Here is a 23,037-nt window from a genome sequence, read left to right on the forward strand (position 1 = left end):
TGTGCCAAAACCCAGAGCTGGAGAGGCCGTCCTGAGTCAAGCTTGACACACGTGTTGCTCTGCAGCCAAGGTCAAGCTCGACGGCGTTTCTTTTGTCCGTAACTTTACACTCCTGCTTAAACACCCAGAGACCGCCAGTGGTTATACGGCTCTTGGGACATCCACAGCACGACCAAGGGCTTGTGGCTACCCTACTACCTGTCCAGACAGTACCCTAGGCTGTGCTTACTTGCCACATTCACCCCTTACTCCACCCTAAAGGTGTGGACTTAGTTAATTTTTTCAACAGATTATTTTTGGTAATATGCAAGGACGTCCAGAGCACGACCGGGCTTGTGTCAGTCCTCCTTACCACCAGATGGTGCCCTAGGCAGCTTACTCGCCACATATCCCTTACTTCTGCATTAATTTTTGGCCCAAACATACCTTAAAATTCTGCACTGTCTGTAAATGTTCATTTGAACAAAAAATAACAGTTTAAATTAATACACAGTTAAACCCATTTTTGTTGGGCTTAATCAAAAGTCTTTTAGCCATCTATTCCCAGCTGAAATTAAAGCTCCCTTCAGAAACTTTGGGTTTGTGTTAGCTGTGGCACCACCTGTGGACAAAGCAGTAGCTTTTCTGTTTTGTTGTGTTTATGTGTATGTTATGTTTAATAAACAAAATCTCTTCCTGCTTTCCTTGAAGTTAAACGTTGCACTAAATTGAGAATCTTTGCCACTGAAAATGTAAAAAGCTGTTTCTTTTTGCAGCAGCTAATTGTCTGACACCTACGCCATGGCAACAATTTTAGGCACTAAAACTGACAGCATAGAAATCTAGCATGTTAATTTTAATGGTTTTGTTTGCCTTTTTAGCCCATTAAATAGCATCCTTAATCATTTCAGTCTTTTACCTGACCAGTTAAAAACTCGTCATGGTTGCTTTAAATAATCCACATTAAAGCTCCTGTCACGATCTGTAAGTTTGTGTCAACTTTGGCGCCACCTATGGGCAAAGGGATATTCTTATCTCTTTCTGGTACAAAAAAACTCCTGCTTCCTTCTAACAGATGCATGTCCTATCAATCATTGAGCTAAAATTGAGCTGCAACACCCACCCCATAGCAGACATTTCAGGCACTTAAGAATAACTTCATATACATTATAACTCTTAATGCTGATTGTCTCATTCATTTTTGTTGCTCATGATGATGCAACACTTTTAATTTCATCCTGTTTCATAACCACTTGAATTTTCCAAATGGGAGCTTTAAAAAATAAGGTGAATTTCTGTTTTCAGCTCTTGAACGCAGCTTTTCCATGCTAACATTAAGCTTCAGTAAAATACAAAAGAAGGTATCCTACCTGTAGCTCACACCATGCCACCTCCACAGTCGTCTCTGTGTCCAGTCCCTTATAGACCGTCTTGAAAGATCCCCTCCCAATCTCTATATTGAATTTCAGGTATCTTCCATCCGGAGACGTCGCCACCGCTTTGGTCTCCACGTCCTCCTTCTCTTCCTGCTCCCACTGAGTATCGAAAGTGATGCGAGACAGGATTTTGTTCTGCTTATTCTGAAGTTCATTTTCAGACTCCGAGCTGACGTCCTGAGCGCTGGATCTCTGCACGGGGTTCCAGTTCCCACCGAGAGAACGGGCGTCTGGCTCCTGGCTGCAGGGGGACGTGTTGGAGCTGGTGCCCGGGCTGGAGACTGGAGACGGCGACGCTGGAGAGTCGTCGGTTTTTTCATCCTCAGCTCTGGACTCAGGCAGAGATAAGATGTTCTCAGCAGACCAGGACAGGGCTTTGGAGAGGGCGCCGCTGTACAGAGGCGAGTCGATGTCCATGCTGATTTTCTGCAGCCCGTACGAGTTTCTCCGTGCGCCCAAACCGTGCGTACTAAGCACGGATGGCACCCGGGACAAACAGTCCTTGGTCATATCCATGGAGAGGCCTGGGAATCCTCGTCCTGGTATCTCAACCTGTGCGTGCGACATCTTAACAGGTTCAAAGCCTTCTTGATTAAGAGCCTGGATGAGTAAATACAGAACCAATTGAGTACCGTTACTTTAACTTCCGAGTTACTTTTCCATGGTGCCTGCGAAGGCTTTAAACAAAGACTAAACCACAGAATAGCAGGTTTGATACATGCGTAAAAAGATAAAATAACAATGCATGTAAGTGGAGACTATCCCGACATCACCTGGAGCTTTACTGGATCTTAGAAAAAAATAAAAAAGACAGAAAAGTAAGACTTACTCATCACAGCTACTGCGTAAAAACACAGTTCATAAACGCGTCACGCAATCAAACGCACAAGAACGCATAATTCCAATCAAATAATCCGAGCTGTCTTCTTGGCTCCTCTTCTCTTTACAAAGCCCTCAGCCATAACCTCCACTGAAAGGACAGAGCTGTCTTTATCAACAGAGCTCCGGAGGGCTGTGCGTCCTGTGCGCTCCGAGTGCGCGCTCCAGACTCCGCCCCTCAGCAGCTTTGAAGCGCTAATAGTAGAATCTGGAGGGAGTAATTACCGAGCTTTCTGAGGAGTGTTTGCAAACTTAAACTCATTTAAGCCTAATACGCTTTAATAGAAAGTTGTATTTTGGCGTATTCATGCGTAATTGATGCCCCAAAATGCTTTGCGCAATATTCCTGATATCTAAACCTTAATCCAAGCTGCATGGGATGTAAATAAGGGCACATTTTTAGAAAGGCTCATGCGGTCAAACATTATGCAAAGGTAATTTATTTCCAGAGGCTTTGTAAACCAAGGGGCCTCGATGCATAGGCAATAGTGTGATTTGTTGATATATTTAAGGCAAACATGTGAAATGGCAACTTTAAAGCAGCCTTCAAAGGAACAAAAACAATCAAACAAGAAAAAACACAAAGCTTTCCATTTACAAAGGTTTTAGCATGCAGTTTTACATGAACAAAAATTAGTCCCTCACTGAAATCCAAACTGTCTTAATTTTACCATCAAATCTCCTGTAAATGGGCTGCATTAAATGTGAGGTATGCATCAGAAAATATTAAGCATTATGTCATTATTTAAGGAGAGCATTGGCAGAGCTAGGGGGTGGCTTACAGGGCTAAAGCCATTAATGTTTTGGGCTTTCCTGTAAAAACCCCAAATCTTTCAGGCTAAAAATACAAAATTAGACTATTCTAATTATATTAAACTTAATTTTGTGGCCAAGTTGTCATCAGCATAAACAATTACAGCTCTTACACTAAAACCTAACTGTACCTACATTATGGTTGGTTTGATTCAGAAGATCAAAGAGAAAAGAAAGTGGCTGTTTTTGCTCTTTTCTTGAGCAGCAGGAGTGAAAATCATTGACATTATATATGTTTTATAATTGTTTTATACTGATAAAGATGGAACACATTTCAATATTGAAAAATGTTGGCATGACAGAATGTTTTAGAGAAGTGGAGCTGTATTCTTTACCCAAATGATGTACAGATTTCTCAGCATCAAACACATCAGTTTGTTCCTAAAATGGATTGAAAATGATGCATTCAACCCTTTTGGGGATAAAATGTGCATTTATTTCACCCATGGCCCATGATGTTTATCATTTCTAGCCCGGCCTCTGAAGGAATGTAAAAGAGGTTTCCAGGGTGCAAAAAACTGCATCAAATTAGAGTCTGAAAAATCTCTACAAAGGAGCCCTGAGTTCAACTGAGTTCAAACCCCTAAAGATGCTCAAAGTCATATTAAGTAAACTTTAAATATACCAAATCTGTAAAAGAGAGGATTACTGTGAAATAAAATGACATAGAATATTTATAAAAATCAAGACTTGTGGCAAAAAAGCTGGCATCACACTTGCAGTGTGCAGTTTTATTGTTACTCTCCTTTTATCCCATGTTTGGACTGTTTAATCTATTTACACACATCTGTGTGGGAAATTTCAATTTTTTTAATGATTCTATTTTTTCTATTACAATTTATAAACTTGTTATTTCCTCTTTTTGTAAATTCATAATTTTGTTGCTTTGCCTGTAAATTCTGTTGCCTATTTTATAATTACATCTTTTTTTATTCTTTTTTTAATAGCTATTTTATAACATTAACTGTAACCCTTGATAAGTTAACAGGACTCAGAATATTAGGGAAGACTTATTACCAAAAGTAATATTGAAAAAATGTATTTGTTACGTAGCAGGTACTTAGGCATTTTAAGTAACAGTTACTCTATTTTACTTAGACCGTGCCTTTATAACATATAATTTTTGAAGTTTAACCCAAGCTGTGGAAACTTCTTCTGTTTAAATCTGATTACAACAATTTAAAGTACTTTTCAGACAGCTATGTTTCTCATTCACTATAATTTCCCTGTATGTCTTTGACACATTTCAATTCCAACTTTAACATCTTACAAGTTAATACAACAGCATTCACAGACAGGTGCATTCTACACCAGGTAACACCCCTCCATGTCTGACAAAAATAACAACAATGACAAAAATACTTAAAGTGACTGAGTACTGTTTACTTCTAACTAAAAATCTGTTTTATTAACTCAGAAAAATAGAGGTGAAATAGCTATTTTGGATTTTTTTAAGTCAACACAACTCATTTTTTTAAAACAATCTTTTTTGTTAGATTTATTTTGGGGCATTTTATGCCTTCATTTCTTATAGAGGAGGACAGTGGATTGAGTTGGAAATATGGCTGAGTGGGGGACAGACATGCAGGACAGGAACCACAGGCCAGACTAGAACCTGGGTTGCCTGCATGCATGAGGCCCCTTAACCTTTAGGCCATGGGTTCTCAACTGCTGGGCCGGGACCCAAAAGTGGGTCGCAAACTGGTTTCAGAGAGAGAAAAAAAAAAAAACAAGGCAAAATATCTGTGATATTTTAAATTTCTTTATCCTGTTATTTTGGATGGAAATATTTTCAAGATCGTTAGTTTTCATATGATAATTTGTAAATGCCGTGTCACCTTTCAAAACAAACAACCAAAATGTGTTATAATGGTACTACATAGTGAAATTAAATGTTTGCATGCATGCCCTCTCAAAGTGCTAGCCAGTCTCTTTGTTCAGCCTTTGGTTGTGTTCCTTCCAAAGTCCAAATTTCTGCATTTTCTGTTGAATTACTTTCATAAAAATCAGAAATTTGGGTTCCTACTTCACATTACAGTAGGTGATGGGTCCTATGGCTGGATCAGCTGAGAACCACTGCTCTAGGCCATCAGTGCCCCTTAAACAACTTTTTAATGTGCAATCTTACAGTGTTGGTGTGCATTAGTCTCTAAATCCTTTTACCATCCTACTTTTTAGTCAACAGGAAGTTTCTATATAAATCAAGCTGGATAGATTAAGTAGTGACAAGCAAGTAGAGCTTGCTCACATTTGGGCATGCCTTGAAGTTCGGTATGATTCTGTGATTCTAAAAAAAAAAAAAAAATTCTTCTAAATGTTTCATCCTTAGCTATGACTGCTTTAAGAGCCTGATATTGCTCTCTGCCTGATCCCTCCGAATTACTTAAACCATGTCTGGAGAGAATGTGTCATTTAAGTTATTTTTTGTTGAATTTCCGTGGTTTATTACCTGAAAAAGTGCTGGACAGTCTTTCCACTGAGTGCAAAAACTACAGACCAAGATGCCTTGTCCTTTAAGTGGCACGTCATTGATCAGCGCTGCTTCTCTCGTTTCCCTGATGAGTCACTTCTCAACAGGTTTCAGCCTCTCCGTTACAGTTGATTGTCCTAAATTAAGACACACACAAGCAGAAAGGGGAGAAATATACAGTATAGAGGAGTAACCTGCAGGGGGAGCCACACTGTGGAGAGTTCCTGCTCTTGCTGCTGAAACATGATACCTTTATCAGTCAAGGCCACAAGGCTGGCCCCACCTGCCCTCACATCGTACACTCAAGTGTTATCAGGAAACACAGGCAGGATTCCCTGGAGCTGCATAATCCCCACAGACAGGGACACACGAGAATATGATGTTTCGAACCTTCCAGTGTATTTAATCATTCAGTACAGCTGCAGAGGGAAAGTAGAACATAAAAACAACTCCATTGCTGTGGTGCCACTCTGCACGTCTCCACTCTGCAGGAGAGCAGCCGATATTATCACACATCTGACACAATTACAGACTCAAAACATTTAGAAACAAAAACAAGAAAGTGTAGCAAATTTCTAATTTATTTTCCTACAGGATATGAAAAAAGAAGGCTGAATATACAGTAAGAGAGAGATAATGGAGGAAAACAGGAGTGTCACAGTAGCTACTGCACAATAATAGGATGACAGCAATCTGTACATGAAGTCCACTATTATTAAACTCAGCTGAGTTGAGGATTGATGGTCCGACTCCCTGCAGTGTTCCCCTTCTGGAAGCATGTCTTCTAAAAATAAAAAGTCCCCCTGGTGTTGCATTCTGGGATTTCTTTGGGATGTGTTGGCAGCAGAGGAACATCAGCCGAGCTAATTATACAGAGGAAACGTGTTAACAGGGAGAAGTCAGGATAAAACTAGTCTTATTTACAGGAAAGAAAGAGAAGTTACAGCTGGTGGGAAAAGATTTCCCCTAAAAGAATCAGAAAAGACATTTACTCCCCTGATAGACTCATTGCATCTTTAAATGGCAACAGCTTTACCTCACAGTGACAGCTTTGAACACACCGCCACTTAAAAATGCTTTTTTCCCCCGTTGAACACATACAAATGATAAACTTTCTCTTCCAATAAAAAGGCTTTGAACTCGGGCAAACCAAAAGGCAACAACAACTGCAGGACCAGCATCCTCCATGCTGGGTATTTAGGTTCACCTTGTGTAGCCTAAAGAGGCTAGATTTTAAAAATTTCCCTGTTCAGGTAAAGTATGATGGCTCCCAGACAGAGCGAGTGACTCCAGCACCGTTTTAGAAGAACTTGACGCCCTTGCTGTCGTCCATGGTGATGATCTCTGCTTTGCCTTCTGTTTGTAAAGCCTGCAGCGAGCGCAGCAGCATCCACTCTTCTAAACCGTGAAACTCTGCAAGAAAAAAAAAAAAGAATAAAATAAAGATTAATTATTACAACAACTTTATAGTTCAGTTTATTTGACAGTGACCATGCACAACACAACTGTTTGTGCCGCAATAGCTATAAAATTATTCTATGGCTGTGGTCTCTAGCCGAGAAGATGTTAAAAACAAACATTGATATAAAAAATAAAACACTAACATTTAAAGACAATGCAACTAATTAAAACATACAAGACTTAATACTGGACTATTTCAAAGCTTATATTTACATTTTCTGGCATTTAGAGATGGATAAAAACACAGAATATACATATGAAAACAGAATAGAAAAATTAAATAATTAAGACTGATTAGAGCAGAGGGGTGTACCACAAAATCAGTTCAACAAACCAAAGCTTTCTTTGAATAATCTGGAATAACAAAGCCTGAACCTGAAATATCAGGAATGACAAAGCTGGTGATATTTATCTGTAAATAACTGGACTGCTTAAAGTACAGACCCTCTAGCACACTGGTATGTCTAATCTTTACAACCATCCTTGGCCAAAATTGACTACCTTTTCTTTCTTTTATTCTTGAAGGACAGAAACAACCTTCATTCATTCAATGTTGTGCAATTTTTCCTTCCCAGAGTCTGAACTGAGTTGTAGAAGAATGCTTTAAGGATTTTTGCACCTTTCCTTGTTTTTCCTAAACTGCAAAACTTAAAAACCCTGAATGTTTTTCAGTCTTTAGTGAAAACTCTTGATCCAAACTTCCTGTATGCAACTATTTCACCTGATGTTTTATTGCTGTTGCATGTATTATTTATCATGAACTGTGCAAGCTTAAGTGTTTTTTTTTTTTTTTTTTTCAAAACGGTGTATTGCTACCATTCTTGGTTAGTTCCCCCTTGATAAAGATGTCTCTGATCTTAATGGGAATAATCTGGCAAAATAAAGGGTTAGATAAATAAATAATATATCTTATTCCTCTATTAACTCAGGCTTTCTTCTTCAAGCTGTGTGCATGCTCATATAAATTGAGAATTCACTGCATCACTTGACACTTTTTCAACTTAAAACAAAACACCACCAGCTGTCTGCTTCTGTTGGATTAAAATAAAGAGAAGTGATGATAAATACATAAGATCAGTTGCAGTAAGAAACACTACTGCTGCACAAAGGACAGGAATGATGCAAAAATGGCAAAAAATTGCTGCATTAATCTTACATCATACAGTGTACTGAGCATCCTCTGCACGCTGAATTTGAGCTCCTACCCTCTGGTAGAAGATTCAGATAACCAAAGGCCAAATCCAACAGGATGAAAAATTCTTTCACCACTCAAGCTATTACACAACATAATTTAAAAATGAAAAAATATGAAGAACTTTATTTTCATAACTGATGTCTGAAGATATATTTTAATCAGGAAACAGAAATCTCCAGCAATTAGTGTTGCTGGAGATTTCTGTGTTTAAAGCATTTTTCAGGCGAATATGACCACACATATAAACAAAATTTACTTGAGAATCTGGGCCCCATCATTCTTTTACTGTGATGATCTGCTGGAATTGAAACACCAATCTGACTAAAAACAAGGGGGTCGGGATCTAGGTAGAGAACACCAAGCTTCGCAATGCTGCAATACATATAGTAGACTAACGTTACTGTAACTGCATGGCTTGTTCTGTATTATTACAAACATAACTGTTGGAACTAGTCATTTGATTGAACATTAGGATCTAAAAAATACATTTTACCAGTGAATTTATGCCATAACTTTGAATTAAACTTGCTGTCAACCAGGTTATGAGTTCAGAGTCAGTTACCATGTTGATACAACCAGACTAAAGCCCAGTTCTGACCAAAAATTCATAACAAGACAAGTTGAAACATGCAACCGCTTGCCATACTCAACTCTGCGCCGTTTTGAACACCTAGTTCACACTGCTTCGACTAAAGGAGACACTGCATCGTTTCCATGTCAATGACTCTCAGTCACTCACTTTAAAGCGATTTAATTCTGAGGTTACTGCACAACATATCTGTCTCTACAATAAGCACAGTTCTGCATATTTACTGTTTTTCAAGCGTTTTTCTCATCATGATAATGCAAAAAACTTAAATAAAATATGGGTGCATGAAAGTGCTTCATCATTAATCGTACTCATCTTCCCCATCTATTGTTGCACCATCGCAAAATTTCATGGCACATATAAACACAAAAACGAAAACATCTGCTTCCCAATTTATAGCATGACTTTATCTTGAAATTTGTGTTTACAGCTTTTTAAGATGAGATCTATATCCCTTTTCACATTTATCTGCTTGCAGCATTCTAAATCAAGCTGTTTGTGCCCTGACAAGCTGATGACTACATCAGCCGACTGCTGCAACTCTCACCAGCGATGATCTGAAACCGTCTCGATGGACCCTTTAGTCTTAACTGGGCTTAAAAGCGAGCGCAACTGACACGCAAACCTCTGAGTTTGGGCTTAATGCATCCTGATTACACTCCAATCTTGCTTCTTGGTACACCACCCTTCAAATAAAAACTCTCATTCAAACATTTTTGGCTAAATCAGCGCCAAATTTTGCACATGCTTTGTTTCAGTAATATTTGAACAGTTTTAATCAGTTTTTATTGCAAAAGACTACATCAATGTTGATGAATCCAAACATTTTAATGTCACCATACCTTCCCCTTCTGTGTCATCACCATTGGACAGCTCGTAAAGTGTAAACACAGAGTTGACCATCCCGTTTTTGGAAACCTGAAATTTGGAGAACAGAATAATTTGTATTAGGACATCAGCGGCAGGTTAGGCTAAATCAAACATTTCTTTTCTTGTTGCTGCAAAAGACAGGCACAACAGGTGCTCTCTGAATATTTCTGACATTTTTTACCACTAGAGGGCAATGTCTGCAGCACATGGAAAATTATCATCAATCTGTGTACTGTGTATTTAGTTTGAGAGAATGCTGAACAAAAAATACAACTGGTGAGAAAGACAGTCAATAAGTGTTAAAGTAAGATACAGTTTTTTAGGCAACCCAGTTAAGGTTAACTGAAAGGTTCTCTCTGGAAATGGTCTGTTATCATGCTTCATTTTGAATTTTTGTCTTATGCTTAGGTTACTTCCTGTTTATAAAAAAAAAGGACTTTTATCTTGAAAGAGCATAAAGCATCTCAATCAAACAATCATGGAAAACATGAGCTTGCTGTTTTATGGGGTGAGTAAAGAACGGTGTAAAGTCAAAGTTTTTGTGCCATGATAGTTCAAGAGTCGGAGGATGCCTCATTTTGAGATGTCTGTCCGACTTGTTTACTTTTATGCTTTAATATTCCTACACACACAAAACACAATGAAGCCTCTGCTCTGCTTTTGTGAAGCCAATATTTGTGGATTTATGACTGCTAATATGATTATTCACTGGGTTTAAACATGCCAACAAGCCGGTTTCTCTTTGTTACAACACATAGTGGTACTGGGAAGTCCATTCTTACAGCTGGTTGATTAGAAGTGTAAATCTTTCTGGTCTGACCCTGTAATTATCTGCGATTCCTGCTCTGACAGCACTAAGTTACACTGCTTCAAATGTAGCTCATATTTATTACTTGCTTTACAGAACACTGTATTCTTTCCATTTATCCTCCGTCAGCCTTAGAAATGTTCAGACATGTACACTTTGACAGAAATCACAGTATGTTTCAGCATTTTGATGACTCACCCACTGGTATATTAACTTTCCCCATTCCTCTGGCCGTCTCCACATGACTAAACACCGGGACTTGTTTTTGTCCAACCATTCAAGGTTGCCTGAAGTCAGACAAACAATAATGATAAGCAATTACTGCTGTTCAAGTGGCTTCACAGTGGAACGATGCCGTAAGCATTTTTAATCTACTCAGACAAGAACACAGGACAAAATTTACCTTTTTTCCTCAGTTCCTCGAAAACAACTTGAATTGCCTCCATCGACAGTTTTCCTAGAAATCAGTTAAGGGTAAATCAAAAAGAGAACAAGCAACAAAATGCAGGAACATTTCATGTTTCCATCTATGATCATTAAATGTCAATAAAAAATGATTGCTGCCAGTGTAAACCTTGAAAGATGTCAAAAACAGCATAATGCACCATAAATAAAACAGAATCTGTCCCCAGACGAGGACATAAAAAAGATTTAAACAACAACTAAGTTCTTCTTAATGGTTTTCTTTTTCTAAACTTTGATATTTGTGAATGTAAAACATCAATTTTTCATTGCTGTCCAGTAGCACAGTCTAACTCACAATTGAAAGTCTGAAAAGTCATAAAAATAGACAAAGTTGAACCAGAGAAATTGATTTTTTCCTGCATTAATTAATCCTCTCTATTTCAATCTTCACTGTGCTGAGGATTGTGTCCCAAAGAAAAACTCAGCAGGGTGATATGAGTCTTAATAACGTGTCTAATGTAAGAGAATCTATTGGCCAAAGTCCCGAAATGTTTAGTGTCTCAGTCTGGCTTTTGGACATTTTTCCCAATGGGGAAATAAGGAAGAAATTACAGCTAAATCCAGTTTCTGAAGCTACATGGAGGGCAACTAGGGATGTGTCATTGAACTTAAAAGCATGTTTAACCTCCTCTGATAGACAGCTTTAATATCCTGATGGGTAAAGTGTATTTTTTCCCAATAACAAGGCAGCCCCAGAACCTTTTAACACCGCATCAAACAATCTGTGCAAACAGACAGTTTTTTATCCTCTTTACAGTAAAACATGGTAATTCTGGACCGCATGTTGACTGTTAGGATACGTTCTATCTTCTTGTTGTTGAACACGGGGCTTTCCTGAGCCTCCATGACGTCCAAGGTGTAGAGTTTGTGATGCCGGCAGTACGACAGAGCCAGGGAGCACCATGCCGCCAGCTGCTTCTGTCTTGTATCAACATTGGGCTGTAACCTGTCCACAGAGACACAAAAAGAGGAAATGAAAGACACTCAAGAAGAAAGACAAACACAGTTTACATTTACTGCATTAATATGTGCATGTTTTTCATAATGGTTAATGATTTCATGAATACATGTGTATTAATATGTAACCTCTTTATGAATATTTAAATCCAAATCATAAAAGCAGCTCAACTTCACATGATAAGTGACAGATTTATCAGTTATGTAGTCAATAATCACAGACTTAGTGTGCCTGTTGCTATTGATAGCAATTCAATTAAATTAGATTGGCTTGTCTAACCTGCATCTTGTTTTTTTCAGATAAATCCTTAGACTACCATTCCAATGTGTTTGTTTTTTGAAGATATTTTTGGCCTATTTGACTTTAACTAGATTTGAAAAAAATAGTGTGGAGTCAAACTAACAGCCATTGTGTCGGGGACTCTGCTTTTGTATATGGACCACTGTTCTACCAATAGAGCTAGATGAGCACCTCTTAACTGTAGGGATGCTTGATATCATTGACATGATACCAGTTTAGGCAGATATGAACATTTCTGCTGATATTTACAACTGTTAGTTTGGCTGTACAAATCTGCCTGCATCAGCTGTAAATGTTGGCTATAACAAATGTTGGTTGAGTTTTAGACTGGACCAATAGACCTACATCACATGAAGTCTTTTTCTTCTATTCATCATTATTCTTTACAATTCAAAATGTGGTTTTAAAGACTGAAATTTTTAATTTGTTCACCCTCAAACTTTAAATTGAGTGTTCTAGTGGCTAAAAGTTAGGGTCTGATCTATATTTAAATATCAATATCGCTTTATCTCTATCAGCTGAAATTAATTAGTAAATATTGGCATAGTGGATGACCTCACCGAAGCTTCTTACTATCATGGTACACACATTTTCAATACTTTGTTCCTTGCTCTTATTGGGAAATTTCTATTGAAAATATACAGCATTTACACTAGTTCTGACAAGGCCAGGTTCATAAAGAAAGGCTTTCCCCAGTTCAGCGTAAAAGAGCTTGACTTGCCAGCACAGAGGCCTGGCCTCCACCCAGCTGACACATTCAAAATGGACTGAAATGCTGACTGTAAGCCGGACTTTCAACAGTCAACAACCATGTCAGAGCTCTGTAATTCTCCAGTGGCTGAACTCGAGGAAAATCCCTTTGAACGGGTTACAAAATCTTGCTTAAAGTCTTTTGTTAATAGTGGTGGTTGTATTAGCTGCTGATTAACATCCACTGTTTAGATTAAGGTGTCTGGACCGACCAAATCACATATGAAACATATTTGTCCTAAAAGTTCCACAAGTAATAGCCCCACCAACCAAAAAAAGCCAAAGACCACATATATGTATGTTAAGTATTTTAGATGTTTCTTGATTTCATGGAGGATAAGGTAACAGTCTGAGTCTGATTAATTCATTCAATTTGCTTTACTGATGAAGAGTGACTGTAGCAGAAAAATGTCAGCTAGCTTATCACATTACCAAAACCTACGTTACTACTTAAACTTAAGAACTTCTGGAAAAACAACTATAAATGATGCACAGTCATAGTTATTTAAATGCACAGTATGTAAACTGATGTTCTGTTTTCATTCATAAAGTTCTCATAATGAGGGAACAGAAGCCTCTCCTCAGTGCTAAACACATGAAAGCCCACCTGACTTTCATGTGTTTTGCTCTGAGGGGAAGTTTCCGTCTAGCCACTCTCTGTCATAAAGCCCAGATCAGTGGAGAGCTGCAGTGATGGTTGACCTTCTGGAACTCTGTCCCATCTAGAGCTCAGTCAGAGTGACCATCAGGTTCTCGGTTCCCTCTCTATCTGGTCCTTCTTCCCTGATTGCTCAGTTTGGCCAGGTGACCAGCTCTTGGAAGAATTCTGGTTGTGCTAAACTTCTTCCACATGAGAAATATGGAGGCCACTGCTCTTGGGAACTTTCAGTGCAACAAAATTTTTTTGGATCCTTCCCAGATCTGTGTCTTACAATCCTGTCTCTCACCTCATGGCTTGTTTTTTGCTCTGATATGCATCGTCAGCTATGAGGCCTTCTATAGAGAAGTGTGTGCCTTTCCAAATAACCTCTAATCAGTTTAATTTACCACAGGTGGACTCTGATGAAGGCGTTTTTTTTAGAAATGTATTTTTTCTAAATTTGCAAAAATGTCTAAAACACTGTTTTCACTTTGTCATGATGGGGTATTGAGTGTAGATTACTGAGAATAAAAATGAATTTAAATGGCTGCAGCATCAGGATGCAACATAACAATGCTTTTAAAAAGTGAAGGGGGATTGAATACTTTCTGAACGCACTGTATACTCTGTCAGTATTTGATAAATTCTAACAGTTTAAATTAGTTTCAAAAAACACATGTTTTGACTAAAAGAAAAGAAAAAGGGTAATGAATTTTTATATACTAAAACTGGATTAAAATGTTTGTTAATTTTTATTAACTGTGTCTAGTCAAAAAGTACAAAGGATTAAAAATGACAAAAATATGACTAGAACTAAAAGTCAGTTTATTCTAAGGACTGAATTCAAAATAGCTGCAAAATTGAGACTGCAGAGTTTCCACGTTTGACAACCTCAGTTGCAAGCACCTCAAGTACAAAATGCACAGTTCAAACCTGATATAAAAAGAAAAAAAATCTTCATGCTCCTTATATTATTGCTTTTACATTAAAAACTGTTACCCTGGTAGTTGGAGTACGGGAAAGGGCAGATGCTCTGCTGTCAATTTTTGATGTATTACAATGCAACGCTGGGCCATGATAAATATATTTACAGTCAAAATGCAAACCAAAAATTTAGCACTGTGTTTAATACTTTGCTGAATAACAATATTTAGTGTCACACTGGTTAGTATTCGACAAAGTCTTCAGTTTAATGTACGTGTTTTGGGTGCAGACAGCTTAGGTTCAGGCAATGTTGGCTGTCAAAACAGCTCGCTAAAGCTAACACCTAGAATCGGTTCATAACTACATATATAGACGCCGCTTCTAATTCAACAAACATTTATGTGATTCTAAAAGGAGAGCTTTAACGAGTCACTACGGTAAACAACATGAAGGTGTTAAATAAACTTTAGAAAGCCAGGTATGAGCTGCTGGGTGTGTAAATCACTTCCCTAGCAGTCTGTTCTAAGTAGCCTGTTAGCCGTTGACATGATGTTAGCTCGCTAATTAGCAAACATCGATTCAGGGACACACTTAAAATTTGGGTTGTTGATTATCTACAGCGGTCACGTCGAAAAGAGCTAAAGAAAAGCTGACTTACGTAAAAAACGGGGGGAAATTATACTGCCAGGGCCACTCAAAACTCATTTCAGTTGATGCGGTGCTCACAGCTGACTGTTTCCGGAAGAAAGTACAACCTCTTTATGGTTCCGACTTACGCCACGGATTTTGAATACACCTCGACAGAATTTAATGCTCGCTTTTAAAGTTTATATCTATGATACTGAGCGACAGAAATATGTTACAGAGCATAAATAATTGAATTAAAAAAACCACCGACGTACTGAAACAGTTTTTCTAGATTATGTGACTGATTTATGTATTACTGTTACGGTTTAAGAGGTGACCGTGTTAACTGGTGGCCTTCAGCCGGATGCGTCTGAAGTTGTCACAGTTGCAACAGACCGTGAAGACAGAAATAAGCCCTAACTCGTGTTTCTTCATTCATATTTTCATTAGAGCTATACTTAATGGGTATCTTTGACATTTTGAAGTATCTGTTGCGACACTTTGTCATCACCCTCTGTTGTACCTAGGACAACAATAATGTTTACCGCTGAAAGTCACCAGTTAACATGGTCACTCCTTGAACCGTTACACCTGTAAGTAAGATTCAATTATCTCAATCATTTTTGATGTATTTGTGATTTTCTTTCTCGGTTTAAACTCAAACGTTTTGTCCATATTGCCATAAAGCACTGGGCTTAATAAAGCTGACGCATTTGATAAAACTATGAATCACTGAGTTGAATATAAACATGTAAACCCCATTGTGTGGGCGTGCAGAAAAAATATTAAATACAAGTTGATGTTAATGTACAGAGGAGGATTAAAGCCATTGATTTTTTTTCTTTTTTTGCACGCAATTGTTTTTTTTTTTTTTTATTCAAGGAAAAAGTCAGAATTTTGACTTTAAAATCAGAGTTGACTCAGAGTTTTTTCAGTTGCCATGGTCCTCTTCCCCAGTAATGCAATGTACAAAGCAGCACTGAAATAGACAAGCAGCTAAATAGTATATAAATTGTTTATAGAACCACACAATATAAGTTGCAGTGTATAAAGCATTTAGCTAGGATAGCAATGGAACAAAATATTAAGAGGCTTATTTTTTTCAGGTATCAACACAAAAATATCTACACGACTCATCCAAGTCTGAAATATATAAACCAAATGACTCAACACCACTCTCTCTAACCGTATTATGAAAGCATCATTATTCAAGCACAGCAAATAATTAATATTTTAACCTCCACATTAAGAAACAAACAACTTTTTTTGTACAAAGTTACTTTTATTATGGAATAACTTGTGCATTTTCAACAACTTTTAGCATAAATATGCCATCTATTTCTATTTACAGATTATAAATCTCTCTATAATCCACTTCTCCACTCTCATTGTAACTTTTATTTAACTGTCAAAGTATGTATGACTAGTTTATATTTGTAAGGAGTTATTGTACAGTTTCTTCACATAAAGCATGATTTATTGCCTAAGTATTCTATGTCAACATCTACTTCACAGCCAGAAGTTTGTATTAATATTTCTTTTTATACATTTCTATATTACAATAAAATTCACAGGTAAAAATGAGACTTCAGAACAAGAAAAACAATATTAGAATACAATCTCAGTTGTTGGCATGTGATATACTCAAACTGCAAATTAAAAAAAACTTTTAAATGTCATCAAACCTTCTAAAATAAAGATGGAAGCTACATTTATCATTTCATAAAAGGAGGATTGATGCAGTCCAGGGTTGACTTGGGTTCTGTTATCACTGAGAAACCAGAAAGAAACAAAAATCTGCAGAAAGTGACTTGTGACATTAAGACTTTTGGAGTCCGTGATGGGAGGTTAAACTATACCTGTTCAAAGATCATTTTCTAATCCAACAATACTGCTGAAGATAGCTCTAAACGTGTTAGCCTCTTATGGAGTAAAAAGAGTGGTTAAAGACGCTTCAAATGCTCTCCATTTGAAGATCCCTTTATCTAATTTTGACCTCAGATATTCTGACAAAACTGAAAGAGCCCTTTAACTCAACCACCACTTTATTAGCTATACCTTTTCAATTGCTCATAAATGCAAATATCTAATCAGCCAATCACGTGGCAGAAACCTTGAAGCAGGCAGGCTTGAGTCGCAGAAGACCCACCAGGTGTCACATGTTAGATCAAAACTGAGGCTAAAGTTCACACTGGCTGATTAACGTTGGACAATCCATGGTAGAAAAAAACATAGTCTGGTCTGATGAGTCTTGGTTCAAATTGCATGGGCCAGAATTTGGATGAAAAAATGTGAAAGCATACCAAACCTACAACCATGGCACCCTCAAAGACACTTAAATCACCTCTCTTTCCAATTCTTATGTCCAGTTTGAACCTCAGCACATCCTCTTGACCATGTCCACAGTACATGCCTGAATGCACTGGCTGCTGCAATGTGACTGGCCGATTAGATGTTTGCATTAATGAGCAGATGAACAGATACAACTAATCAAGCAACCATGAGTGTATTTACAAGGGGAGTTTTGTTTAAGATGTTGTACAGAAGCTTTTATGTTAATGCAGATTTGAAATTAAGCACATTTAGATGTCTTTCCCAGGTCTGCAGTGGAGGCTTTAGCTGGAGTAGAAGATATGCTCATATTCATTCAGGATGAACTCCACGATCTGGTTCTGGAAGACCATGTGCATGGCGATGTTGGACGACTCCATCTCCGGGCGAAGCAGAGTCGGACCGAAAACGATCGCCACATTCTGCACAGTCATACGATTGTCATCGCCGTACTGAATCACCCTGTCAGAGAAAACAGGGATTTTTAACCATTAGTGAGACATTTTAAGTGGTTAAAATTACATGGCATCTCTTAGGATAGAGGGAATACATGCAAAGTGGTGTGGAAAACAAAAATAAGGCAGCTTAAGTGAAATCCATCAATAATAATTCATTCAAACAGCATCATCTAGGTTCAAAATCTTCTTAAACCTACCTCTAGTATGAAACTTGTACTTGTATGATCAAGTATGACCCCTGGAACAGATCCAAAACACCTCAGTTTTTGCACATTTATTCAAAATGATGGATTTCCTGTTGGAGTTAGGGTTTTGCTCCTAGAGACTTTTTTGTAGATCTCCCTAAGCCAAATCTGCCCACCAAATTTCATAACTCCAGGTGGAAGTCACTTTTGGGGCTGTTCCGCAGAAGCAATAAAGTTGGCGCAATGAGACAATTCCTGAGGGCCAACTTCAAAACCTCTATCAACCTCACACTTTTCAGATCACACAATTCTCTTGTATTTTTTTTACAGTATTGGGGAACCCTAAGTGGGGGATAAAGGAGGGTGATAAAAATGTTATGATGACAAACTAAACTGATATCCACAGGGCCTCTCACACTGCTCAGTACTCAGGCCCAAATTGATATCCAGGTATGCCATTTTAGAACAGCAATCATTTATTTTTACTGGTTGTACATATGTATTTTTATCGTTAGTCATCCTGTGCAAGCTCGTCAAAGTAAAAAAAATACCTGCGTAGATGTCCGAACAGGAGCTTCATGGTGTCATGATTTGAAGGAGGAAGCGTCTTGACCAGTTCATACATGCAGTCCAGCTTTGTGTTGTAATCAGGAATCCCTGAAAGATAAATTAAACAAATCTGTCACTAATATAATCAGAATTAGGCCACCAAAACTTCATATTTGCTATATTTAGAATGGATGATACATGACTTGTAATCTAGATGAAAGGGTAAAATCTGCTCACTGATGGCTGTAATGAAGTCATTAAAGTGACTGAAGGGGAAAAGTGGTTCAGGAAGCTCTCGGAAAAATAGCTTCAGAGCTCCGGTGATGACGTGAACGTCCTCCCACTGTCCATCCTCCAGGTCCAGCTCCTCTGTTTTAACACAACAGGTGCACAGAACATTAACGCACAGCAGGGGGCGCTGCTGACTACAGTTAAAACTGGCTGAACCAGCACAAGCTGAATCCCTTTCAAATGGCCATCCTCCGAGACATAACGAGAAACTTTACCATGGTCTGCTTTGTAGCGCAGTTTCTGAATGACAGCAAGGTTCCCGCTGACTCTGTAAAGTCCATCGATGTCTAAACCTGCAGAGAAACACACCAGCCCCAGCAGGTCAGCTTCTATTCACATTAGACACAAGAAAAGTACTTAAACATCACCCAAACAGTGACACAATGAAGGTAGGTTACCTCTTCTCTCCACTGCTTTGATGCATTTTTCTACAAAACTGGGAACTGTGGTTCTCTCCTGAGCACACAGAGTGGCCAGATGGCAGCCAAACACATTTTCTATGGGAGAGAACAACAATATTATCATTAGCTAAAGTAAAAGCATAAATAGAAGGATATACTTCATTATTCCATCTACAAGATCCCAGGAGTCACCAAGCCGACGCCTTTGCAATACATAAAAGACAAGTTCGGCAAAACTCTTAAATTTGAGTCACTTTTGTTTGATGCTCTCTGTGATTATTTTCAAACGTAGCATAACCAGAGACCCTAGCTTTGAGCTCTCTGTCTGAAATCACCTCTGATGTATCCTTTCTCCTTTACAGACTGCAGTGTGGGACGCTTCATGAGGAACTTCATCAGCTTAGTGCGTACTCTCTTCTGATCGTTATCTCCTGCAGCGCTGGACGAGTGAGTGACACTCGGCCTGGAAGCTGTAAAAAGCAATGCGAGACATTGAAATCATTCCTATTTCAGCTTGTTGTGGTGTAAAAACTACACGCAATCTACAAAACATAAACATTCAAATTTTCTCAACTTACGTCTTCGCTTGTCAATGCCTCCCGTGACTTTGTCATCTCGCTCCGTGATGGCGATCTTCTCATACAGATCACTGTCCTCTTCGTCTGAATGGTGGTCCTGATACTCCTGATAGTCACACATACAAAGTCGGGGTAAATCAAACAGAAGTACTGCACAATACGGTCTGGATTTATGCAAAATTAAATTTTTTCCTGAATCTTTGACGCAATTTCTTCAGTCTTTTTTTACGTTCTGTACCTTTCTTAAATCTTAAACAGCACTATATTTCATTAAATAAACCTGGCTAAAAAAAATATAAAAAATTTGGATCATCAAGGAGTTGGTAGTTGGCCCTACTATGCTCTAAATACTTTGGTTAGAACAGTACATGCACTGTTCTATAAAATAAGTTTTTCTTGGTAAAAATTATATTTATCCCTGTCATAAGTTGTCAGAAACTCTGAAAGAAATATCAGACACTTCTATGACGATGATGATTTGTTGTCTGGTAATTTAAGCTCACATTACACTTTGTGTTGCTTGTCATAACTTTACTATTGATTTCTGTGGTGTAGCTTGTAAATAAGCAGTTGACAAAATCCTTTCCTTGTATTTTTCAGCATTTTTGGACCTCATTTCTACAATAGTGGCTAAGAGAGACCTTATTGCACATCTGCTGTTGTCAGAATAAACATCTGTCCAGTGTAAAGAGCTGAAAGTTTCTGCCTAGTTCATCAAACAATGCAAAACATAGCACACAACTTCCGCACACAGTCCCTGTCAAATAAAGTAAAGTAAATTTAACTTCATTGTCTCCGAGGCACAAAGTGTCAAAAACTTCCAGACAAATGATTTATGACGACAGTTAGGAGCAGAAGAAACATATCTAGCTGTCTGGTGTCGTGCTTTTTCCTACGAGGGTTGGATATTTACTGTAATTTGGTACAAAAATAAAAGATTCAGTCTACTTAATGGATAATTTCCACATGTGCACCAAACAGATGTATCAGTTTAGGTTTTTTGTGTGTATTCTTATTGACAGACAAGCAGCATTTTTTTGTTGCTTTGGCATGTTTCGACCTCTTCCTCAGACGAATCACATGATGTTGCTGTGACGTGTCTAATCAGCAGACTTGGTCATCCTGTCAACCACAACTCCTGCTGTCTGGCAGTTTCTTGAGGACAGCATCCCAGGTGTGGGTCCTACACGTTAGGTTCTATGGGCCCATTTCCAAATATCAGTGGCTTCCCTGATCCATTGGTTGAACTTGTTGTTTTCTCAGTGAATTACTTTGGCATTTTTCCGGTCCATGTTGGGGTTTTACCTTTTGTATTGCAATAACATAGCTGCTTTTAAATTCTCCTGTTTGGCATTTTCTTTGATGGATCGTGTGCACCCTCCAGATGTTTCCTTCTCAGATTCTTTCTGGTGTTCCTTCTAGTGTGTGCCTTGTCTTAAAGTTACTCCTTTGTTTATTTCAAAGCATGATAGGCAGAGTCTCATACATGATGTCACATTTAGGCTACGTTCACAGTGGAATTAAAAGTGACCCAGGTCTGTTTTGTGTTCATATGTGACTTGTATCTGTTTTTTTTCCCGGCAGAATAAACAGCACAAGCCACACTGAATCTAATCTGCTCATATCAGATTCAGGCCATTTTCATATGTGGTAATAAATCAGATACATATCTGATACATATACAAATCAATAATGCCTGCAGTGTGAATGTAGCCTTGTTGTTACTGTTGATTCTGTCCTTAGGGGGCACCAGTATCTGTTGTAGTTTTGTATATGGTTTTAGGAGGCTGTCCTCAAGAAGCTGCCAGACAGCAGGTGGCGTGGTCTCCTGTTAGTCAAGACAAGATGACTATTCCTATATAAGATCAGCTGGTTAGATACGTCACAGCAGCTTCCTGTGTCTTTTCTGAGGAAGGCTGCAGGTAGTTAGTTGAAATACATAAAAGTATCAAAGACTTGTCTATCGATAAGAATACACAGAAGAAATTCTATCTTGCGGAGAGAGTATGGACCTGTTAGGATTGAGACATACCAGCTGTCGTATTGTGTCCATGAGGACTTTGTGCCAGTCGTTGATGATGCTCTCTGTGTCGTACTGTAACAGGAACTCCACTCCATTTTTGCCTTTTAACTGCAGGAGAGAGAGAGAGATGTTAAAGTTATTTAGGGACTCAAAAATAATGTACACTACGACATTTAGAGCTTTACCAGATGATGTCTATCACAAAACGTAATGACATTTGCTTTTATGGAATAGAGCCTGGTTGGTTTATACTTTTGTATCAAATCTAAGACATAGTGGCCTGAGTTTTAAGTACTTGTGTTAGTGTTGCTCTGCAACATTCAGTCAAAATGTTAGTCAGCAGTGTGATTTCCTTTCTACTTTCATGTCAGTTTCCAGTCCTGGCATATTCTCTGTTTGTATACAGAAAGCCATGCCAACAAAAACAGAATTAAATTTTGCAAAGAAGAAGTAAGAGGAGACATTGGAGGAGATAGAATATACGGCTGCTGAATGAATGGAGACAGCAAAAACGCCTCTATTATTTCTTTGGATGTGGGAAACTCAATCTGATGAATTAATAGTTGCATCCATTTATGTCACACCAGAGTGCATACAAAACTCAGTGACTCGCACCAAACTTGATGCTACCCAGCTAAAGACTTCCAGGGCTGTCAGTCTGCTTCTTTTGTGATGAGGTGCTATATGCGTAGACCCCACAAAGGTCCAGGGCTATGCAAACCGACTGCATATAGGTTCTTTGCAGATTCATCAGCAGTGGAGAACTCACGATGGGGGGCAAGATGGTATTTCTGCATAGAAAAATGCTACCAAAAAGGCCATGTTTTGACCTGTTTATAACCATGTCAAGAACCTCAAAAGCAGGGAAATATTTAGGCAAAAAAGTTTTAAAAATTCACAAAGAAATGGAAGCTGGCAGGCATTTAAAAAGCCTCTGTCTAAAGCCTGGACGACACTGCACAACACTAGTGTCCGGTTTGGTACAGTACAGTTTTAGCATACTGAATCCTGATTTTACCCGTGTTTCCTCATCTGATGTCTATCCAGCCTCACTCGT

At 38.3% G+C, this 23,037-nt stretch overlaps 3 protein-coding genes across 7 annotated transcripts in view; all 3 read right to left on the reverse strand.

Annotated features, from left to right (window-relative positions):
• Nucleotides 1-6,050, reverse strand: part of wnk4a (WNK lysine deficient protein kinase 4a) — an 84,919-nt gene extending 78,869 nt beyond the window's left edge. For 2 of the 3 annotated variants that reach the window (XM_041815644.1, XM_041815642.1), the window contains exons 1-3: nt 5,828-6,050; nt 5,557-5,714; nt 1,350-2,015 (exon numbers count right to left, since the gene is read on the reverse strand). In XM_041815644.1, the coding sequence (XP_041671578.1) occupies nt 1,350-1,982 (633 nt within the window). In that variant the 5' untranslated portion in view covers nt 1,983-2,015; nt 5,557-5,714; nt 5,828-6,050. Of the gene's footprint in view, nt 1-1,349; nt 2,016-2,244; nt 2,390-5,556; nt 5,715-5,827 lie in introns of those variants that run through there. The other variant, XM_041815643.1, reaches the window with a different exon arrangement.
• A 90-nt stretch (nt 6,051-6,140) lies between these two features.
• Nucleotides 6,141-15,280, reverse strand: vps25 (vacuolar protein sorting 25 homolog). 2 transcript variants are annotated; one of them, XM_041815646.1, is made up of 7 exons: nt 15,196-15,280; nt 11,766-11,911; nt 10,904-10,957; nt 10,699-10,787; nt 9,665-9,740; nt 6,874-6,990; nt 6,141-6,440 (listed from the first exon to the last, which is right to left on the reverse strand). In XM_041815646.1, the coding sequence occupies exons 1-6, from the start codon at nt 15,240-15,242 to the stop codon at nt 6,878-6,880; spliced, it is 525 nt and encodes a 174-aa protein (XP_041671580.1). In that variant the 5' UTR covers nt 15,243-15,280; the 3' UTR covers nt 6,141-6,440; nt 6,874-6,877. The 2 variants fall into 2 exon arrangements, with proteins under 2 accessions (XP_041671580.1, XP_041671579.1); XM_041815645.1 differs by having other exon boundaries at nt 6,141-6,990.
• A 1,151-nt stretch (nt 15,281-16,431) lies between these two features.
• The window catches only part of arhgap27 (Rho GTPase activating protein 27), a 54,116-nt gene continuing 47,510 nt past the window's right edge, over nt 16,432-23,037 (reverse strand). For both annotated transcript variants that reach the window (XM_041816271.1, XM_041816272.1), the window contains 8 exons: nt 21,990-22,088; nt 19,958-20,063; nt 19,715-19,849; nt 19,377-19,475; nt 19,194-19,271; nt 18,925-19,056; nt 18,690-18,795; nt 16,432-17,957 (listed from right to left, as the gene is read on the reverse strand). In XM_041816271.1, coding sequence (XP_041672205.1) covers nt 17,780-17,957; nt 18,690-18,795; nt 18,925-19,056; nt 19,194-19,271; nt 19,377-19,475; nt 19,715-19,849; nt 19,958-20,063; nt 21,990-22,088 — 933 coding nt within the window. In that variant the 3' untranslated portion in view covers nt 16,432-17,779. The remainder of the gene's footprint in view (nt 17,958-18,689; nt 18,796-18,924; nt 19,057-19,193; nt 19,272-19,376; nt 19,476-19,714; nt 19,850-19,957; nt 20,064-21,989; nt 22,089-23,037) is intronic.

Source organism: Cheilinus undulatus, linkage group 20, assembly GCF_018320785.1.
Source record: "Cheilinus undulatus linkage group 20, ASM1832078v1, whole genome shotgun sequence".
NCBI classification, from domain to species: Eukaryota; Metazoa; Chordata; class Actinopteri; order Labriformes; family Labridae; genus Cheilinus; species Cheilinus undulatus.